The following is an 18,831-nucleotide window of genomic DNA, read 5'->3' as shown; positions in this document are numbered from 1 at the left end:
GGAGATGTTGTATGAATTCAGTGTATCCTGCTTAGCTAAGCAGTAATTTAGGAGGACGTGTAAGCAGTGTGCAAGTATTTCAAAGAAAGCAAAAAGCCATCAAGAGCTGTGCACACTACCCTGATGTTGTAGGCAAAGAGTGAGGAAAGGAGAGTTTGCTGTTTTATTGGGCACTCACACATCGTGATCAGCAGAGTGAAAATATTTAGATGCAAAGGGGGGAAAGAAAGTGAATGCATTAACAGTGAGATGAAAAAGTCTGTATGTGAATGAGATCAATTAGCCAAAAAGAATAACATCCTTCTTGTGCTATGGACACTGTGATGCATTGATAGATATGGATGGTATGGAATGGATATTATGATGGGTTGGTGGTTGGGCTAGATGATCTTAGAGGTCTATTTCAAGCTGAGTGATTCTATGATTCTATGTTAGAACCCTATCACATAATGAAATCAAAACATTGATTCTATCTCTCAACGTCTCTGAAGAGTTAACAGCAGATTATCCTTTCTGGGATCTTCCACAGCAATTGTTTCAAGAAAGCTGTCAACACAAAGGGAACCAGTGCCCAGCAGGTACCAGAACTGTCTTAATATCTGGAAGTACTGCAGGTTGGTGCATTATATGCCAATAGACATCAAAGAAATCCACTATCTTTGTCAGTTTGGTCACTGGCAACATTTGCTACTACTGAAAGTTGGTTCAGGAGAACAGGGATTGAACATTGACATATACTAGGGACTTTGGAAAGGAAGATCTTGGTATTGATAGTGCAAGAAAATTAACCTGTTAGTAGTAATTATGACTTTAATGGTAACACATTCAACTGTGCTAACTTAGCATGAAGAAGCTCAGACAAGCCATTGACACATGGAAGACAAGTGTATTTACAGTGATATTTGTACATGAGCATAAAAAACTGTAGTCTTTAATTAATCATATACACTTTAAGGCACAAGGTTCTTCTTGGGGAATATTTCTATTCCTGCCATGACATTGCAGACTGTAATGCTGCTTAAATAACAACGGAATGGATGTTTCAGGATAAAAGCAGTCTTCTACATTCATAGCAGAGTGGGCTGTAAATATATACATTTCAAAGTCATAGGATAGGCTGACAGCAAGTGATTTATCTCTTGCCCACAGAGTATACAACATTATGTACATATGGAACATATTCACTGGTGCCTGTAGGTGAATATTCACATTAGTGCTGATACACAAACACAGGCATGAAGTCAGTACACAGAGTCTCTCTCCATCCTTTTATATACACAGTTCTTTCTCGTTCACTGTAGGTTTAGGGCTTTACATGCAGAGCCTGAAAAACAGTGTAGTGCTTGGAGAAAATGCTCCCCTGCAGAGACAGAAAATCTGAAAACATCTGGAACAGCTGAAAGGCAGGAGGTTACCTCATCTTATCAATGGGTTGATTTTCCTCATCGATAGCAAGTCCTTTTGCACAGAATAGAGCTGTCTCTTAGCCACTTCCTCAGCAAAGCTTGGGTCACTGATGGTCTTGCTCATGTTATGGTCCTAATAGGTGCAGCTTTTGGTTCCCTTGTGTTACTAGCAATTCGTTGAGTTTGCCCAAGATGGGTAGGTATTCAGCTTGAACAAGGATGAAGCCCAGGTGTTGATGGCCAGATTTATTGTCAGAACGCCCAGGATGTTGAGTACAAATCCAGCTTTGGCCTGGAATTACAAAGCAAAAATGTTATTAATTGAACTGAATGCTCTTCTTCCTTCCATGCTGATCAGGTTTGTTTTATGGTTAGTTTTTCTGGCTTCCCTCTTTGGCTCCCTCAGACCTCCATCAAATTACATTTAAACTGGTTTTGTTCACAAGACTCAATCTGTAGAATGGAAACTGGGTTTCCATTGGATAGAGCTGTTAAGCTGGAAGTCCTGAAATCCTTTCCATCTGCTTGTGTAGAACCTTCTCCTCTAACCTGGTATTGGTATCTGGTGTTATATATTGGAGAAGTTACCTAGAGACAAGACTCCTTGTCCATCTTTCTTTATCATACTGAGAAACGGGCATCAGGGCAGCCTTGTGAGAGGTGCAGGCTTTGCCTTGGTCACTGCAGAAGGATCATACAGATTGCACACCTTGACATCCCTGATCGTATCTACACGTGGGCTTTTGGAACAGTTACACATTGCCACTTCTGACTGACAGCAAGCTGCCATTGGAACATCTTCAAGAGGTCTTGAATGCTTTCCTGAAGCTCAATAGCTTGTTGATAAGGCTGTAAATATATATTTTAGTAGTATATAAAGTGGGACCCCTGTATATAGAGGGACCGCTAATTCAGACATTTATATTTGTCTTTCCATTTGACTTCAGAAAGGTGAGTTTTCTAACGCCCTTTCAAGAAGAACCAATATTAGGGAGGGGGAAGAAAAAAAGATCAAAACTAGTGATGAAAACAATGAAAAGAACGTGTTTTTCTCACCATGTCTATAACCTTGAGGTGTCCGTATGAGAAGACAATGGCGTTAGGGGGGGTGGCCACTGGGAGCATGAATGCCAACGATGCCGAAAGTGTACAGGGCAGCATGACATAGAGTGGATTGAGGCAGATAGATTGAGCCTAGGCAAGAAGGGAGAGCACGGGTGATGGTTTTGATACACAGAAATGCATAGAAACCTTTTGGCAGAATATTAATTGTATTTGTCCATGCCAGAAATCATTTCTTTCACAAACGTTGTAACCACTCATGTGTTGGGTCTGCTGTAGCAACTTCTACTCAACATCTTTGTGCAGCAGCAGCAAGAATTGGTTTTGTGGTCAACGCTTTGTGTTCCTGATTGTGGATTTTGAATCGCTGCTACGGTATAAATTAAAGATAACGACTGCATTTGACTCAAAATCCAGAAAAGATTATAAAGTGCCTTCAAATAGATTGTGAGGAAAACTAAATTATTGGTGGAAACTCTGAAGGTGAGTGGGTCATTTTAGGGATTATTGGTGCCTGTGTCCTATGCAAAAAGGTTTTGGTGGTTCTTATTCTGATGTCAATCTGGAGCCACCATTTTGCATTGCAGAATGACATCTATCATTGCAACAGGAGTTTCCTGGGTAAATTCTGAATTAGGTCACAGAGCTTGACTAATGCTATCGTCTTCAGACTTCTGGAAGGCCAGTGGTTGGAGTGAAATACAGTAATGGAATGTTACAGGGAAACAAATGCTGCTGCTGCTGCTGTCTCTGTGCAGAACAAATAAGAAAAAAATGAGTACAGCTGGCAGTGACCTCATGGGATTATTTAGGCCAGAAGGCAAAGTCTACTATGCCAATGAGTTTAATCCCTTTACTTTTCCCCAGCAGTGATTTTAGGAAGGTTGAACTGAGCGCTCAGTGAGTGTGAATTTAAATAAATACATAGGTATGTGAATGCTTATAAAGTCTTGCCTCCTGATCAGATTACATGAACCAGTGCTTGGTGGTGTCAGCCAGCCACCTCTCATCACTGGGCATACCCCTGCCTGAGAGCTGCCCTTACAAGGGCATTTTGAACTCACCATTGAAGCCAGGATAGGGAGAAAGAGGGTGGTGGTGGCCACGTTGCTGGCACACTCAGTGAAAGTAGCAATAAGGAGACACAACAGGAACGCAATGGCTGGATGAGGGATATGCTCCAGAGGAGTCAGTTTGGTACCCAACCATCCGGACAGACCGGATTCCTGGAACAGAGGAAAAATGCCTGTCAGGATAGTAGGCTGATGAAGAAGTACCCGTATCACAATCCAACCATGTTTCCCTCATCAATTCTACCCTATGGAACTTCTCATACAAACTGCTTTCTGCAGAAATGCGTGTAGAGGCTGTAAGGACCGTGTGGGAGACACATCCTGGAAGTGTTATCTTCTCCTGCTTGCCACATTGATTAAATTGCATTTAATACAATCTTTGGTGTAATGGGGTATTTCCTTAATCACCCACTCTTCTAGAAACACAGTTAATTGTGCTGCATGTCGTTTGCATGGGCTACAAAACACATCTCATTATAGGACTGCTCCTAAGGATGAAATCTGTCCGACCGCCACGTGTGTTTGGTGCTCCCAGCGTGCCCTCTTGTGTTCTGGGAGAGCAAATGTGAAAAGCAGAGGAGAAAACACCCACAGAGAGCAGGTAAGCAGAGGAGTGTTACCTCACTGCCTTTGGCCAAGGCAAAGCCACCTCCCAGCAGGAACACGATGTTCCATGGCATTTTCTCGTGAACTACTTTCCAGTTCAGGAGAGCTGGAGGCGCTCGGATCTTTGTCTTGCTGCCTACAATCCAAACAAGAATTGGTTGTATGTTGTATTCTCCAAAGAAAGGGGTACTTGTCAGTGAGAGGTAGGCTTAGTTGGAATACAAGGACATTTCTATCCTTGTATCAGCATGGCTTTGGGATGGTGTCCAAAAGTGTGTGAGGAGATTTTAAAACTCGATGTGCAAAAATATTAATGAATAACCTGCAATTGATTCAAAAAGCAAAGGAGAGTAGATGAAAAGTAGGAGTGGGTTAGAGGAATGGGAACATATCCAGAGAATGGCCTCTTTTCCCAAATAATTAGTGATAGGATGAGAGGTAATGGCCTTAGGTTGCACTGGGGATGGTTCAGGTTGGATATTAGGAAACATTTCTCCAAAAGAGTGGCAATGCAGTGGCACAGCTGCACTGGGAGACTGAAAGTCCCCATCCCTGGAGCTGTTAGAACCAGGGAGATGTGGCACTGAGGAGCGTGGTCAGTGGGCATGGTGTTGGACTTGGAGATCTGAGAGGACTTTTCATGGAATGTATGCCAAAAACATAAAACTATAACTACACAGGAAGAGCAATTTGAAATTTCTTTAGTGAATCTAAAACATAAGGTTTCCAGCATACTTGTTCTGGCAGTTGATGCCTTCAGTAAGCTTACCTGTCTGCTTCTTGATAGCAAATTCGGAAGGGATGACGAACAGCAGAAGTGAAATGAAGATGGCAACTGTAGCATCAGAGACAAAGCTGCAATGGGTCAGTCAGAAAATTGGTGGTGTTTTAGGTGCATAAGGAACTGAAGAAACTGAATAATGCAATAATAAGTGCACATTTTACTTCTAAACTTGGTATGATCATAGAATATCCCGAATTGGAAGGGAGCCTTAAGGATCATCAAGTCCAAATCCTGATGCCACACAGGACTACCCAAAATAATGCTACTGTTAGATTAATTCACAGCCTAGGCAAGGATACACCAGCAGGGAATCCTCATTAAAGAAATCATTTGGGAAGAGAAAAGCTAGGCTATGCTTTATAATTCAGTTGTTTCCTGATATAATTTTGCTCAGAGCAAGGAGGAGAAGTACCTTGTACCATTTTTGTTGAAGAGAACTGTTGCCCAGCCTGGTATGAAACCAGGGTCTCTTGTAAACCAGAGCAGTACCAGTAGGGTGAAGAGGACCAGAACTGCAATCTCTGCAAATTTCATGGAACCCAATTTCTTGTTCTCATCCTTGATAATTTGATAGGCCTGTTTCTCCTTGGTCTTTGCTGAGGGATCTCTCACACAACCAAAATTCTTCTGAAAACTAGAAAAAAAAGATGGGCAAGAAATATCAAAGAAATTTGCCAGATGTCTTAAGAATCTAAACTTTGTAAGTCAGACACGTTGTATTATATATATATATATGTGTTAATATGAATTATATATATAATGTTGTGACATCAGCAGCCACAGATGTAGATGATAACTGTATTGTATTCTCTGCTGCCAAGATTAAAAAAAACTCATTGTCAAAGTGTGATACACACAGGGTAATAATGACAAGAACAGTGTGACTGGCGCTGTGTGATGGCCAGGAAGCAAACAGTTGCCAAGGTTTTTGAAATTACAGAAAAGGAGGATTTACAAATAGGACCTTGAGGAACGAAACACCATTTCAGGTATTGAGAAAGCTCTTTCCAATTGAAAGAGGTTGAGGATAATACCAAAGTGGTGGTCCAGGTATCAGAGTGGTAATGAAAGCTGTTTGCATGGGGTGTTGAGCTGGGAACTGACACAATGCTAATCCTGCAGCTCTGCACAACTTTCGTCATGAGGGAATTTACCAGCAGAAATCAATTTCCTGGTTTGAAGCACAGCAATCTTCTAGGACATGAAAGCAATGCAGCAGAACAGGTTGTGTGCAGCTGGAGCTCCCTGTTTCCAGCTATGGAGTGTATTTTGCTGGGATTTCATCAGGGTGTTGGAAAAACAAATTGCAGTATTTTAACAGATACTCAGTGTGCAGTGCTGCTGGTCTCTTTTGTGTCTGAATGCTTCTCTACTTGGTGTGTAAACATCAAGCATAGGCTTATCAATGGAAGAATCACTCGTGGTACAGTATGTAATGGGTACATAATAACAGACCTGTGCTCTAGTATGAGAAGGGTACTTACTTAAAGCCCAAGTACAGAATTTGCAGCCAAATCCAGGCCAAAATCAGCAACACAACCATGGTGGGAAAAGCAAAAGAGAACCAAGAGGCAAAGTTGATGACGTTGTCGTTGTTGGGAAAGATCCTGCAAAATGTAGAGGGCTGTCAGCATCCCAAACTCTGCAGTCTCTTCTGTATTCAAAAACAGGAGGTGTTTTGAGGCTCCCCAAGGAAGAGAAGCCAACTTCCCTGCAGAGTTAGCAAACTGATATTTTCCTTCTCTGTTTGAACAAGAAGTCAGCTGGAGCAGAAAGATGCATCTTAATGGGTGTCTATTCCCAAATCCAACTAGACTTACTCGTCAACTTGTCCCTTCAGCACCAGATTTGGTGTTGTCCCAGTCAGAGTTGCAATCCCTCCAATACTGGCTGCGTAACAAATGGAGAGAGACATTCCCTTGCAGAGTTTCTTGTGCTTCTCGTCTATAGGGTGTTCATTTCTCTCTTTGCCTTCCTCAGCTGCCAGAACATGGTTATTACCTAGGTCCCAAGATAGGAATGAGGGGATTAGAGAAGCTACATTGGGTAGGAAAAGATCTTCTGTCTGTAAAATTCTGTAATTGAAGGCTAGGACACAATGGACTCAGAGCTGAAGGAGCCAAATTTCCTTGTTTTAGGAGGCTGGCATTGTTAAATCTTTGATATTCTGTCAATGTTTACTGGTTGTCAGTGAAAATAACCATTTTTCAGGAGAAGTTGATGTGATGAAGTCTGAAGAGTTATTGCTGTGTGATTATATATCTTTGGATTAGAGAGATCGTTCTTTGGATTAGAAAGATCATTTTAATCCCTAACCTTCAGGCATGAAATAGGCCAGAATCTGTCCCTCAGATGGACCGCTGTCTGACGAGTTACACAGCAGATTATAGTGGAACTAACATAATATATGAGGAAATATCAAACCTAATGTGAGTGAGGTCTTCTGCTAATGCAGTGCTTAGACATGTTGTTTTATTGAGCTATTGACCTTCATCCAAGTCAGTAGAACTGACTGTGCCTTTGATTCATGGAAGAGCCTCACAATTGCTGCAAGGAATGGTCAGGATGCTTTAGATAAATTCCTTTTTCAGAATTTAGTAGCAACATCTGTGCCAGTGAAAAGGCATCAGGACGTCCTATCCCAAAGAGCCCAGAGCCCATTCACCTTTTTCCTCCGTTTCTTTGAAGCTGTTTGATTTCGTTGGCTCTTCTTGCAGTTCAAAGGCCTTGTTGTCGTTCTCAAGCACTTGGTTGGCTGCTGCAGATTCCACTTCTGACTGGTGCAGCTGATCCAGAACCGCCTGTGCTATGGGCACCATCATGGCAGTGGTGGCTGTATTGCTGATCCACATGGACAGGAATGCAGTCACGAGCATGAAACCCATCAGAAGTCTGAAACAAACAGGTTTGAAGAAGCTGGGTCAGAACTCAGGGTTTCCATGCCCTTTTCTGTTACAAAGCTTTGTTTACAAATGCTAGGTTTGGAAAATGCCCAGCAATCAGTTTAAACAATAAGGAAAATGATCTCTTTTTTTTTTTTTTTTTTTTGTGGATTTATTCTACCTTTATCATTTAAGAGTCTCTTCTTACTCATATAAAATTCTAATCCTTGTTTCAGTATTACTCTGTTATTTGTCTCAAAATTATTCTTTAGATGAGATGTAGATTATACGTCAGATGAAATGGGTTTTATCTTATATGCGTTTTCATTCTATTGCTTTGTAATTTCCTTCTGTATTTCCTCTTCTTATGATCTGGGACAAATTAAATAGGGTAACGTAGCCTCTGCATGGCTTAAAGCTCCAGTCTGGCAAACACTTGTTGTTTCCAAAACAAGCATCCCCCCATTTTCTCCTTGCAATCAACATAGCATTTACAGAGTAGATATTTGCTATATTTCAGCCGAAGACTTTCCAAAGCTGTGCTCCTGCCCAAGCCCAGTAGCACCCCTGACTTTTCAGAATTGATTTCAGACAACGCTGATAGGAAGTAATGCCATGAAATCCTCTATCCCACGTCGTTTTTGTGGCTGTTACTCACAGGGCTGGTCTGACACCAGTGATGAGCAAGACCCGCAGAGCAACGCGCTTGTGTAGGTTCCAGTTCTCTATAGCAATGGCCATCAGCAGTCCCCCAATAAAAAGCATATTGGTGTCCTTCAGATACTCCCTGCAGACCTATGGCATGGAGCAAGGGGGAGAGAACAGTGATAAGAAACCATTGGATAGAAAGAAGGTGTTTTCTGAGGGGGGACCTCGTCCCAAAGTCTTTAGTATGCTAACTATAGGTTGCATCTGATCAACGGATTTGCTTCAGTTTCAGATTAGCAGCTCCACTCTGGGCACAGGCAGACTCTATTCCATGAACAGAGTTCATTTTCTGCATAACATTGGTGCAATGTTTTCCTCTGGAAATCCCCCTGGCTGTAACACCCAAATAAGAGATGGCCATTAAAAGCCAACATCAGACAAGACCCCAATGTCTTACTGCTGTCGAATCCATGATATTCATCATTGGGAAGAGCAGGACAGGAAGGAGTGCTGTGACAGCCAACGGCAAAGCTTCCGTGCACCACAGCAGTGCCATCAGGATGATAACATAACCACATTGGGCCTCCTGAAAGAAGGGAGTGCAGGCAGTCAGAATGGGCTCTACACCTCACTTACACTCTGAGAAAGCAACAGCCCGTTGTTACATACATTGCCTGATAAAGGGATTTGGGAAAAGGTTGTTTTCTGTCTTTTTCTCCCATCTGTCCCCCTAACTGCAGATCCTAATCCAATGACAAACCACTCAACAACCTTGTCAAAACTGTGGGGGGTGATTGGGACCTTTGATGGGGGAAGACAAGAAATAGATGACTTTGAACCTTTTATGATAAGGTATTGACAGTTCCTGCATAGATATCTTGGTTTTGCTGATGCTGGTATTTTCTCTTTTGTTTTTTTTTTTTCATTTCTGTCTTTGATTTGCAGAAGTAATCTTCAATCTAGTCAAGGTTTCCCCACATTTTCCTCTGCACAATTCAGGATGTGGCCCTGGTGAACCTCTGGTAGGTTCAGCAGCCTGCGTTCTTTGTACTGGAAATACTGTTATCTATTTTTTAAAATCAGATTTTTAGCTTAGTACAGACTTTGAAATGCTGACAAACTGGTCATGGGTCAGTTTCATCTTCCATTGACTTTGAGTTATTTCTTTGAAGAAAGTATGATCTCATGTTTCACATTATCTTTTTTTTTTTTTCTGAGAAAACAGACATGGTTTTGCTGCAGACAACCACTCTAAATTTTATATAAGACTATTTAACTCAGCCTTGGGCACCAGAAGGATTCAAAATACCATGTCACAACATGGCATACTGCTGGGCTGCTGGAAAAAAAAACAAAAACAAAAAACCATGGGAAAGTGACAGTGCAGGAAACAGTGTCTTCCTTAATTTGGAGCTAGCCAAATAATAGGTGCCAGCAGCGGTCAGAGCAAAGGATTTGGGAGAAAAAAGTTGTTGGATTGAGAATGTCCACCCCAAATACACAGAATGGAGGGAACAAATGAAAGCATACCAATGTTTATTGACTAAAGAATTAAGAAAAAGAGATTGAAAAGGTGATGGCTTGAGTACAGAGGTTAAAACCAAGGAATGGTGGAGGAAAGCAATCTTGGTGGCACATTACCAGGGATGGAAGAGTAATACTGACAGAGTCCTGAAGAGATTTAAGGCCTTTTAAGCCTTATCTTGAATGAGAGTGGCAGTAACCTTAATTATTGGTTCTGCCAAGCTCTGAAGACAGTTTCCAATTTTGATGGCCATTTTTCTTCCTTATTTTATTGTTATGAAGATGTACCCATGGATGGCACCAATGGATGGCACTGATTGACAAAACCAAGGGCTTATTGTCTGGTAACAGCAACCCCAGAGAGAGATGAAAAGCAACGCTCCTACTTCTGGATACTCCAAAAAGTTTGTGATCCAAATCTCTTTTAACTTCTTTTAACTTTGGCCTACAGAAAGTTAATTAGCAAAAAAAAAAAAAAAAAAAAAATCTGTTATTTTCTGTTTGTCGTTTTAGTAAGCTTTTAAGTGACAGTTTAAGCTATTTTATTTGCATAGCAAGGGAAGAGGAGGACATGCCTGATCAGTTACTGCATTTCTCCTCCCACCAGTGCAACTCCATTGTTCGTGCTTGCAACCCTCTGGCCCAAGCTCCAGAAACTCTCTGACTCATTGGTCTGATGAAAAGAATGAGTACAGGAAAAAAAAAAATAAAAAAATAAGAGCAGTGAGGAAGAAGGGGCTGCAGAAAAAAAGACAGAGTGAAAAATGGAGAAGAACTGGGAAGGAGACCAGAAGCTGAGGATCAGCGGGGATCAAAAGGAAAAGGTAGGACTTGGCATTCGAAGAGCAGTAGTGATGGGAAAGGGGATTGGGAGTGGAATGAGAGACCTGAAGAGCAGAGGTTAGATCTGTCTGCATGAGGAGAGCAGGAGAAATGAGAGTGAAGATTAATCCAACTGCTGGCACTCTGCCTGCTCTCACTGCTGCGTCCGGGTGATCAATGGCTTAGAAATACCTGCCCTACTGCTGCAGGCTTTCGCAATTAACTTCTTCCGAAGGAATGTTAAGCATTCTGTCTTTCAAAACGTGACATTTAAAAAATTTTTTTTTTTTTTAAGTTTATTATGGAAATAATGATAGGAAGAGTGAAACACGTATTTTTGTTTCCCGATGTAACAGATTTCCTTATCCATCTGAGTGTGAGAGGTGACTCTTTTACCTGGCAGCGACGATGAGAAAAAATACCCAACACTGAAAGGGGACATGAATGGGATAATGTTATTAAATCAGAAGGCAGTTTTTGGAATCGGTCCTTAGAAGATAAATTAGATTCATGGATCCCTTCCAGCTCTGGATATGCTGTGATTCTATGAAGTGCCTGTAAAAATTTGCACGTTCTCTTCAAAGGAACGCCTCTAAGGAGATATTTTGCTCTCAAATACAGTGTAAAAGGTTCTTACCTTGGTAGGAACAGCCAAAGGCAGTGGTAAGAAGAGAAGGGGCACCAGGATGATGACCAGGTATTTCCTGAAGGCAAGAACCACCTGCCAGCAGGGAGCCATGGTGGAGCTGGCCCGGTGCTGAAAGGCCCAGCGCTGCTCCCGGGGACTATATAAACACACAGCAATATTAAACATTGACCTCTGGCAGCTGGGTGTTGTTTTTGGATGTAATCAGAGAAAGAAGGAAGAGAACAAAGAAGGGAGGGGACAGCAAAAGAGTGTCAGATCAAGAACTTTCTTACAACAGCCTTTCTGATAACCAGTAAATCCGGGAGAAGATTAACTCCTTGCGCCCAAGTCGTTCTTCAAAAGCATCCTGAGAGGTTCTTCACTTTGTGCAAGTGTTGATCTTTCGTCACGCCTTCTTTCAGTAGGCATCTCCCATAAAAAAAGAGCAGAAACTTCACAACAATTTCCTTCTACTCTGTTTAAAGGGTGAAGATTCTGGCCACCCAGAACAGGTCGGTATGTTATACGAAATGCCTTGGGCTAAAGAGGGAAAGTAATAACTCCTCCTGACTTGGCCTGTTGTGTGTGAATGCATTGGGCAAGGCTTGGCTACAATGCCAAAAACTGCAAGCATCAGGCTATGGGCTTTTCACCTTTCCTATCTATCAGATTTTTTAGGCACAGCTGTGATAGCTCATAGGGCAATTATTATTATTTATTATTATTATTATTATTATTATTATTATTATTATTATTATTGAAAGTGAACTTGGGAAATCTGGGAAATTGGTGGCAATTTTGGTCCCAATTGCACAAAAACTTCCAACAGTGAATTATTTGATTCTGTAAGTAGACAGGAACTGAGTGGAAGCTGTTAGTTTCAAAGGGAGCATCCTGCTAATGGCACCTGGGTGTCTTTATTTGGTAGACCATGCCTGTGTAGCTTTCAGATAATGGTGATGTTTCCATTTCATTGGTATTAATTGTCACAGCTCTGTTTTATAGCTTGGTCAGGCAGAGAGAGAAGAGAAACAAAGACCTTGGGTCATCTGATGGTAGCTCCACCAAAAGCTTCTGGTGGGTATTAGGAAAAACTTCTTCTCCAAAGAGTGGTGATGCTTTGGCACAGTTGCCCATGGAGTTCTGGGATCCCCATTCCTGGAGGTGTTTGAGAGCTGTGGAGATGTGGCACTGAGGGATGTGTGCATGGTGGAGGTGGGCTGGGTTTGGACTTGGAGATCTGAGAGGTCTTTTCCAACCTGAATGGTTCTGTGATGCTGTGGTTAACACTCCCTCAGTGGTGTTGAAAGAGTGATGTCAGTTTACAGTAACTTGGGACTACTCCAGTTTCTGTAAACGGGTTAATCTCATACTCTGAATTGTGTTTTGAAAGTGTTGATTTAAAGCACTGGTTCTTTGTTTACAGATCTGGTCTTCGAGGCACCAAACCCTGATTTAGATTGGATAAAAGAAACCGTTGTTTAGGATAAGGGTGGTGAGGCATTGACACATATTGCCCAGAGGTGGTGGTGCCCATCCCTGCAGTCCCTGGGGTCAGGCTGGAGGGCTCTGAGCACTGATGGAGCTGTGGGTGTCCCTGTGCATTGCAGGCACTGGGACCAGATGGCCTCTGGGGGTCCCTTCCAACTCCAACCACTCTGTGATCCTATAAAACTAATCAAGCTGATTACACGTTGCTAACTACCCCATTTCCCAGGTTCTAACGTATTTTCCCAGGTTCTCGTGCGTCTAAATGGCTGACTAAAGCTCGAAGATCAGCACAGCATCAAGCTGGGAATCGAAATACCTTTAATCACTGCTCAGAAACCCACAAGCAGGGACTCCCAGCAACGCAAAAAGACGCCCGAAGGACCAAAACCCGCAAAAGCAGCGCTTCCCTCGGATCCTCCCCACTCCCATCTATGGGGCGGAGCCGGGGGTGGGGCCGCTCTATCGGTCTCTCCGCCCGTTCCTCCGCAGCCATGGCCGCCCCGTCGGAGTCCCCCAGCGCCGCCACCCCCACCGCACCGCCGCCCCCCGCCCGCCGCTGCCTCCTCGCTCCCTCCGTGGAGCCTCTGCTCTTCCTCGCCACGCTGGCTCTCGGTTTGCAGGGCCCGCTGGCCACCCAATACCTATGGGATCGGCTGGGGGCCGAGCGCGGTTACGTCGGCCCCAATGGCAGCAGCCCCGACGGCTGCGGGAACGGCAGCGGAGCCGTCGAGCCGCTGCGGGAGGTGGGGAACGCTGGGGGAGGGCGGCGGGGAGCTGTTGGGATGGCCGTGCCCGCCTCCCCATCATCACTGTGCGTTTTTCTTTCAGGAGGTGGAAGCGTTGGTCGCCCATTGGAACCTCTACATCAATCTGGGGGGTTTCTTGGTGGGGCTGTTCTCGGTGACTCTCTTCGGGCCGTGGAGCGACAGCGTGGGCCGGCGGCCGGTGCTGGTACTGCCGGCGGTGGGCATGGCGATGCAGGCGGCCGTGTACCTCCTGGTCATGTACCTGCGGCTGCACGTTGCTTACCTGCTCCTAGGGCGCATCGTCAGCGGTCTCCTGGGGGACTACAACCTGATCCTGGCCGGCTGCTTCGCTTCCATAGCCGATAGCAGCGACCAGCGAGCCCGCACCTTCCGCGTGGCCATCCTCGAGGCCTGCCTTGGCGTGGCAGGCATGGTGGCCAGCCTTGGTGGTGGCCAGTGGCGTAAAGCTGAGGGTTACATCAACCCCTTCTGGTTGGTGCTCGCCGCCAGCCTCGCCGCTGCCCTCTATGCTGCTCTGTGTCTGCAGGAAACGGTGAAGCAGCGCAGAGCGGCCAAGCTGTTGACTCTCCAACACTACAAGGCTGTCTACAAGCTGTACACGGCCCCGGAAAACCTGACTTCAAGGAGGAAGCTTGCCCTCTACTCTTTGGCTTTCTTTCTTCTTGTCACTGTCCATTTCGGAACCAAAGACCTCTACGTCTTGTATGAACTTGGCTCCCCTCTCTGCTGGGCCTCGGATCTCATTGGGTACGGCTCAGCTGCCAGCTACCTGGTGTACCTGAGCAGCCTGGGGGGGCTGCGGCTGCTGCAGCTCTGCCTGGAGGACACCTGGGTGGCAGAGATAGGACTCATCTCCAATATTGCTGGGCTGGTGGTGATTTCTCTTGCTACTACAACAGCACTGATGTTTACAGGTGACTCAGAGCTCTTAAATCCTTGCATCTTGGGGGCGTAGCTTGGAGATGCCAGTTGATCATAGAATCACAGAGTCATGGGATATCCCAAGCTGGAAGGGATCCATATGGATCATTGAGTCCAACTGACCAACACAGCTTAGCAGGCATGATAGGGATGAGTTGGTGATTCAACTCTATGATCTTAGAGATCTTTTCCAACCTTAATCTGTGATTCTATGATTTTAACTCAACACAACTTCAGTTGAGCTTTCCCTAATGTACCATATCTTGCTTACAGGTTATGGGATTATGTTCCTGTCCATGGCAGCTACTCCAGTTATCAGAGCCAAGCTCTCCAAGCTGGTCAGTGAGACGGAGCAGGGTAAGGAGTTGGCCTTAAGTGCACTGAAGCCATGTCCCAAAGCACTTGCCTTGGTGGGACATTGAAACCAAACTGCTTTGGTGGGTTAGTACTTCCCTAACTCCTCTGGACTCCTGTGCCGATGCGTTCACCCTCAAGGTTAGGGTGATGCTTGAAGTTGTCAATATTCGTCCATTTAGGCGCACTGCATTTTCAAGATGAGGACAAAAAATAGAAAGCAAGATGGAAAACACTGCATTCACGCTCATCAATTCGTTTCAAAGGGTTTGAGGAGCAAGAGTTAAATGGATTATATAACAAGTGGATATTAGTGATTTCCCTGGCCATGACTTTTCTCTGTAGATCAGTAACAGTGGGAAGAAACTTAGCGTTGTTAGAGGGTTATATCATTGACCATGGTGAAAGATCATGGATAACCCCGAGGAGGAGTGTGTTTGCCTTTTGTCTGGGAATTCATTAGAAAGGCTTGCACTTGGTGTTACACACTGCGTGGAAATGCTTCTGCAGGCAGGGAGGGGGGAAGTGAGATGGGATAGACCCGAGGGTGACTTTGCAAAATTGGATTTCTTGCATTATTGAAGAATGAAGGTGGTACACACTTGATACCAGATTTATGATGCTAAGCCTATAAAATGCAGCCCTCTGCTGCACTTAATGTTTAACAAGCGATAAGATGTGCCTGGCAGTAAACAGATTTAGATAACCCTTTCTGAAGCATTGGTAATCCAGCTGATAGATAACGTTCCTGGTCAGCTCCTGTGGTGCCATGTTTGGAAATCTCGGTGTTGGTGTTGTTACGTGGCTCTCTCACCACTGACATCTTGTATCTTTGCAGGTGCACTCTTTGCCTCTATTGCCTGCGTGGAAGGGCTGTGCTCACTTGTGGCTACAGGGGTGTTCAACTCCCTCTACCCTTCCACCTTGCACTTCATGAAGGGATTCCCCTTTCTTTTTGGGGCCATCGTTCTCCTTATTCCAGCAGCTATCATGGGGTAACTTACTTCAGATTTCTAAACTTCCATAGAAATTGTGGAGTGTAATATAAGGATGATTATTTAGTCTTAGGATCAGGGCTCAAAAACGCTTGTTTTCAGTTTGCTTATGGGAAAGTGTTCAGGGCCCCCATCAGCAGAGATGCAGGTTCATTTCACAGAATAATAGAACGTATTGAGGTTGGGAAAGACCTCTAAGATCACCAAGTCCAGTCACCAATCCATCACCACCATGCTCACTAACCATATCCCTAATTTCCACCTCCTTTTCTTCTGGCCTAAGTCCTAGCAATAAACCTACAGCCTGAGAAATGTGGTGGTCCATGCTCAGAGACCTTCCAACTCTCATTCCACTCTTAGAACAGAATCCAAAATCTGCAGTTGAGTTTGCAATTCCTCCTTTATGGAAGAGATCGAGTTCTCATAGGAGTCTCTGTTCAATTGTTTCTCTACTAATTAAAGCAAAAGTTTTGTCATGATAAGAAAGGAATGCCCTGGAAGAGAAAATACATTGAGGCTTGTGATAGAAGTGCAACAGCTCCTGGCAGGATCGTTTTGTTCTGTTCCTTTGAAACTTTAAAGCTGACTTCAGTCTCAGTGTGCCTTCCTAGCACTGACTGTTACTTCTTTCTTTCTTTCTTTCTTAGGTGGATAGAAATCCAGGACTCCAACCTTCAGTACACCCACTTCTCAGATGCTTCCTCGTCCCCTGCAGATGGCTGAGCAGCAGCTTAGCAATGAGGAATTGGCCATTCTGGCAGTGTCTGTCCATAGGCTGCTCTTTGTTCTTCACTCGCAGAGCAGATCAGTGTGTGAGGGACACCTTGGTTGTCCTCACTGATTTTAAATGCCCCAAAGTTGGAAGTCATGGCTCTGAGAGCCAGGGAAAAGTTGATGTGCAGATGTGAATATCTCCTCATTACAGAGAACTCAAGGGACTGCTCAAAAGCCAATCAAGAGTAAAAGCAATCAGTGGTCATTTGCAAGTCCAGTAGTAGTTGGGTTGGGTTTGTGTGGATTGGGTTTGGTTGGGTTGGCTGAGTTTGGTTGGTTGGGTTGGATTGGGCTGAGTAGGGTTTGTTTGGGTTGAAATTGCTTGGTTGGGTTTAATTTGGTTGGGTTGAGTTGGGTTTTTGTTTGGGTTGAAATTGGTTGGATTTAATTGGGTTGGGTTGAGTTGGGTTGAGTTGGGTTGAGTTGAGTTGAGTTGAGTTGGGAAGGTTTGGGTTGAGTTTGGTTTGTAAGGTGAGGGTGGGGATGGATAATGAGAGAGAGTTGAATTCTGGCTTAACTGGTACTCTCCTCTGAGTACCACAGTGTGCAGCAGATGAGCTGTTGGTGTGGGTGAAGCCCAGACCAGAGCTTGCAGGGTGAGGTAGCCCAACAGTGTTCTGCTTAAAGCACATCTGTGCTCCAAATCAGTGTGTTGTGATTAAAAGTCATAGGAGTGTTGCAGACCAACAGTTTTCCGTGGGAGTGCTGTTGCTGTCCTTGTTCACAGCTTTAGCTTCGTAGTGGTCTGGAGAAGGAGAAAATGTGCTAGAAGTGTTTGTTGCTATGAGTGCCAGTGGCATGTTGGTCTGTGTGCAGCTCACACCAGCTCAGGTTGGATATTAGGAAAAATTTATTCTCAGCAAGAGTGGTGATACAACGGCACAGCTGCCCAGGGAGGTGGTTCAGGTGCCATGGAGATGTGGCACTGAGGAATGTGGTCAATGGGGTGGGTTGGGGATCTGAGAGCACTTTTCCAACCTGAATGATTCTGTGATTGTGAAATCAAATGCCAGAGCCAGAAGCATTCCTTCCTCATCAGACCACGGTGTGTTGGGTTGAGCTGCTAAGGGAACAGTATAAATGTCTTTGGAAGTAAAAATTCTTTTAAGGGGCATGATTTTTTTTGCCAGTGACTTCACGTCTGCCCTTCTCAGGACACGTTGATGCCAACAAGCAAACCTCCACATTCATGGTATTTGTAATTGTGCTTTTCAAAGCATTAACTATATTGCTTCAATCCTATTTTCTTCACGCTGCCATAAACCATCAGTTCTGTGTACACTGCGTTGAACACAGAGTTCAGATGTCTGCAATAATGTGAAATTGCTTAGCACTCAGATTACTTTCAGAGTGAATAAAACCCCCATTTTCTTTTATGGCTCTTCAAAAGATTGCTCTTCTCTTGCAGCTGTTGATGAGATTCGCCCTTCCTTGCTCTGTCCTTAACCATGCGTGCGAAATGCTTATGCATCACTTTGTTCCCTTATGATATTTATGCATCATTAAGAGTGGGTGATAAAAATAGAATCGGGGAGTAAGGAAGTGGAGAAGTAGGGAGGAACTTTGTGTTACACCACTTGGTCCGGGTGGCTGTGCCAATGGATGGAGGTTGGAGCGATGTGGTTTGATTTCGTGGGCCAAGCCCTGGATTAGCTTCCTCCAGGAGCAGGGCATGCTGTCAAGGTTGCACGTAGCTGAACCTGTGGAGTCCATGAGTCTGTAGATCTACCAACAGATTCCATGGCATCCAATAGTAACAGCTAAACGTTGTGCAGTGAAGTGAAACTGGTGTGCTGGCTCAGCTCTGCTTTTGTGTCAGCGTGCCTGCAACGGAGAAATTCAATAGGAACTATTATGGTCTATTTAGAAAATTGAAGTTTTTCTAGGCTCCCCTCCAAGAACTGCAAGCAAAGACATGATCTACCTGCAGACAGCAGGTCGAGTCCCTGTAATGCAGTGAGCTCCATCAGCCCGTGCAAAGACAGACCAAAATGTGGGTCCCTGCAGAGAATTGTGCTTGGAGAGTGTGCATCACACCCCAGCAGAGGATGAGAGACTGAGACAGTAAGAGAGGAAATGTTTTCTCTACAGAGA

General features: G+C 44.3%; 2 protein-coding genes across 2 annotated transcripts; one reads left to right on the top strand and one right to left on the bottom strand.

Annotated features, from left to right (window-relative positions):
* Window positions 1–1,572: 1,572 nt before the first annotated feature.
* Window positions 1,573–11,546, bottom strand: SLC13A2 (solute carrier family 13 member 2). The gene is made up of 12 exons (XM_031591330.2): window positions 11,445–11,546; window positions 8,919–9,047; window positions 8,472–8,608; window positions 7,597–7,823; window positions 6,752–6,932; window positions 6,416–6,538; window positions 5,344–5,565; window positions 4,917–5,002; window positions 4,162–4,283; window positions 3,533–3,694; window positions 2,463–2,600; window positions 1,573–1,698 (listed from the first exon to the last, which is right to left on the bottom strand). The coding sequence occupies exons 1-12, from the start codon at window positions 11,544–11,546 to the stop codon at window positions 1,573–1,575; spliced, it is 1,755 nt and encodes a 584-aa protein (XP_031447190.2).
* Window positions 11,547–13,405: 1,859 nt separating this feature from the next.
* On the top strand, window positions 13,406–16,817 carry SLC46A1 (solute carrier family 46 member 1). The gene is made up of 5 exons (XM_031591332.2): window positions 13,406–13,669; window positions 13,755–14,607; window positions 14,888–14,971; window positions 15,807–15,963; window positions 16,611–16,817. The coding sequence occupies exons 1-5, from the start codon at window positions 13,418–13,420 to the stop codon at window positions 16,684–16,686; spliced, it is 1,422 nt and encodes a 473-aa protein (XP_031447192.2). The 5' UTR covers window positions 13,406–13,417; the 3' UTR covers window positions 16,687–16,817.
* The last annotated feature ends 2,014 nt before the right edge of the window (window positions 16,818–18,831 follow it).

The sequence above is a fragment of the Phasianus colchicus genome, chromosome 21 (genome assembly GCF_987193195.1).
Source record: "Phasianus colchicus chromosome 21, bPhaCol1.hap1.1, whole genome shotgun sequence".
In the NCBI taxonomy this organism is placed as follows: Eukaryota; Metazoa; Chordata; class Aves; order Galliformes; family Phasianidae; genus Phasianus; species Phasianus colchicus.
This window is presented reverse-complemented; position numbering and strand designations above follow the sequence as displayed.

What these genes read in the sequence shown, in the direction of transcription:
- SLC13A2 (XM_031591330.2), bottom strand. Translation starts at nt 11,546, where the DNA reads ATGGCTCCCTGCTGGCAGGTGGTTCTTGCCTTCAGGAAATACCTGGTC. An exon ending in CTTTGGCTGTTCCTACCAAG is followed by an intron (nt 9,048 to 11,444) that starts GTAAGAACCTTT and finishes CCCTTCTTTCAG; the next exon opens with GAGGCCCAATGTGGTTATGT. An exon ending in TCCCTATCCTGGCTTCAATG is followed by an intron (nt 2,601 to 3,532) that starts GTGAGTTCAAAA and finishes CTTCTTGCCTAG; the next exon opens with GCTCAATCTATCTGCCTCAA.
- SLC46A1 (XM_031591332.2), top strand. Translation starts at nt 13,418, where the DNA reads ATGGCCGCCCCGTCGGAGTCCCCCAGCGCCGCCACCCCCACCGCACCG. An exon ending in CCGTCGAGCCGCTGCGGGAG is followed by an intron (nt 13,670 to 13,754) that starts GTGGGGAACGCT and finishes TTTTTCTTTCAG; the next exon opens with GAGGTGGAAGCGTTGGTCGC. An exon ending in ATTCCAGCAGCTATCATGGG is followed by an intron (nt 15,964 to 16,610) that starts GTAACTTACTTC and finishes TTTCTTTCTTAG; the next exon opens with GTGGATAGAAATCCAGGACT.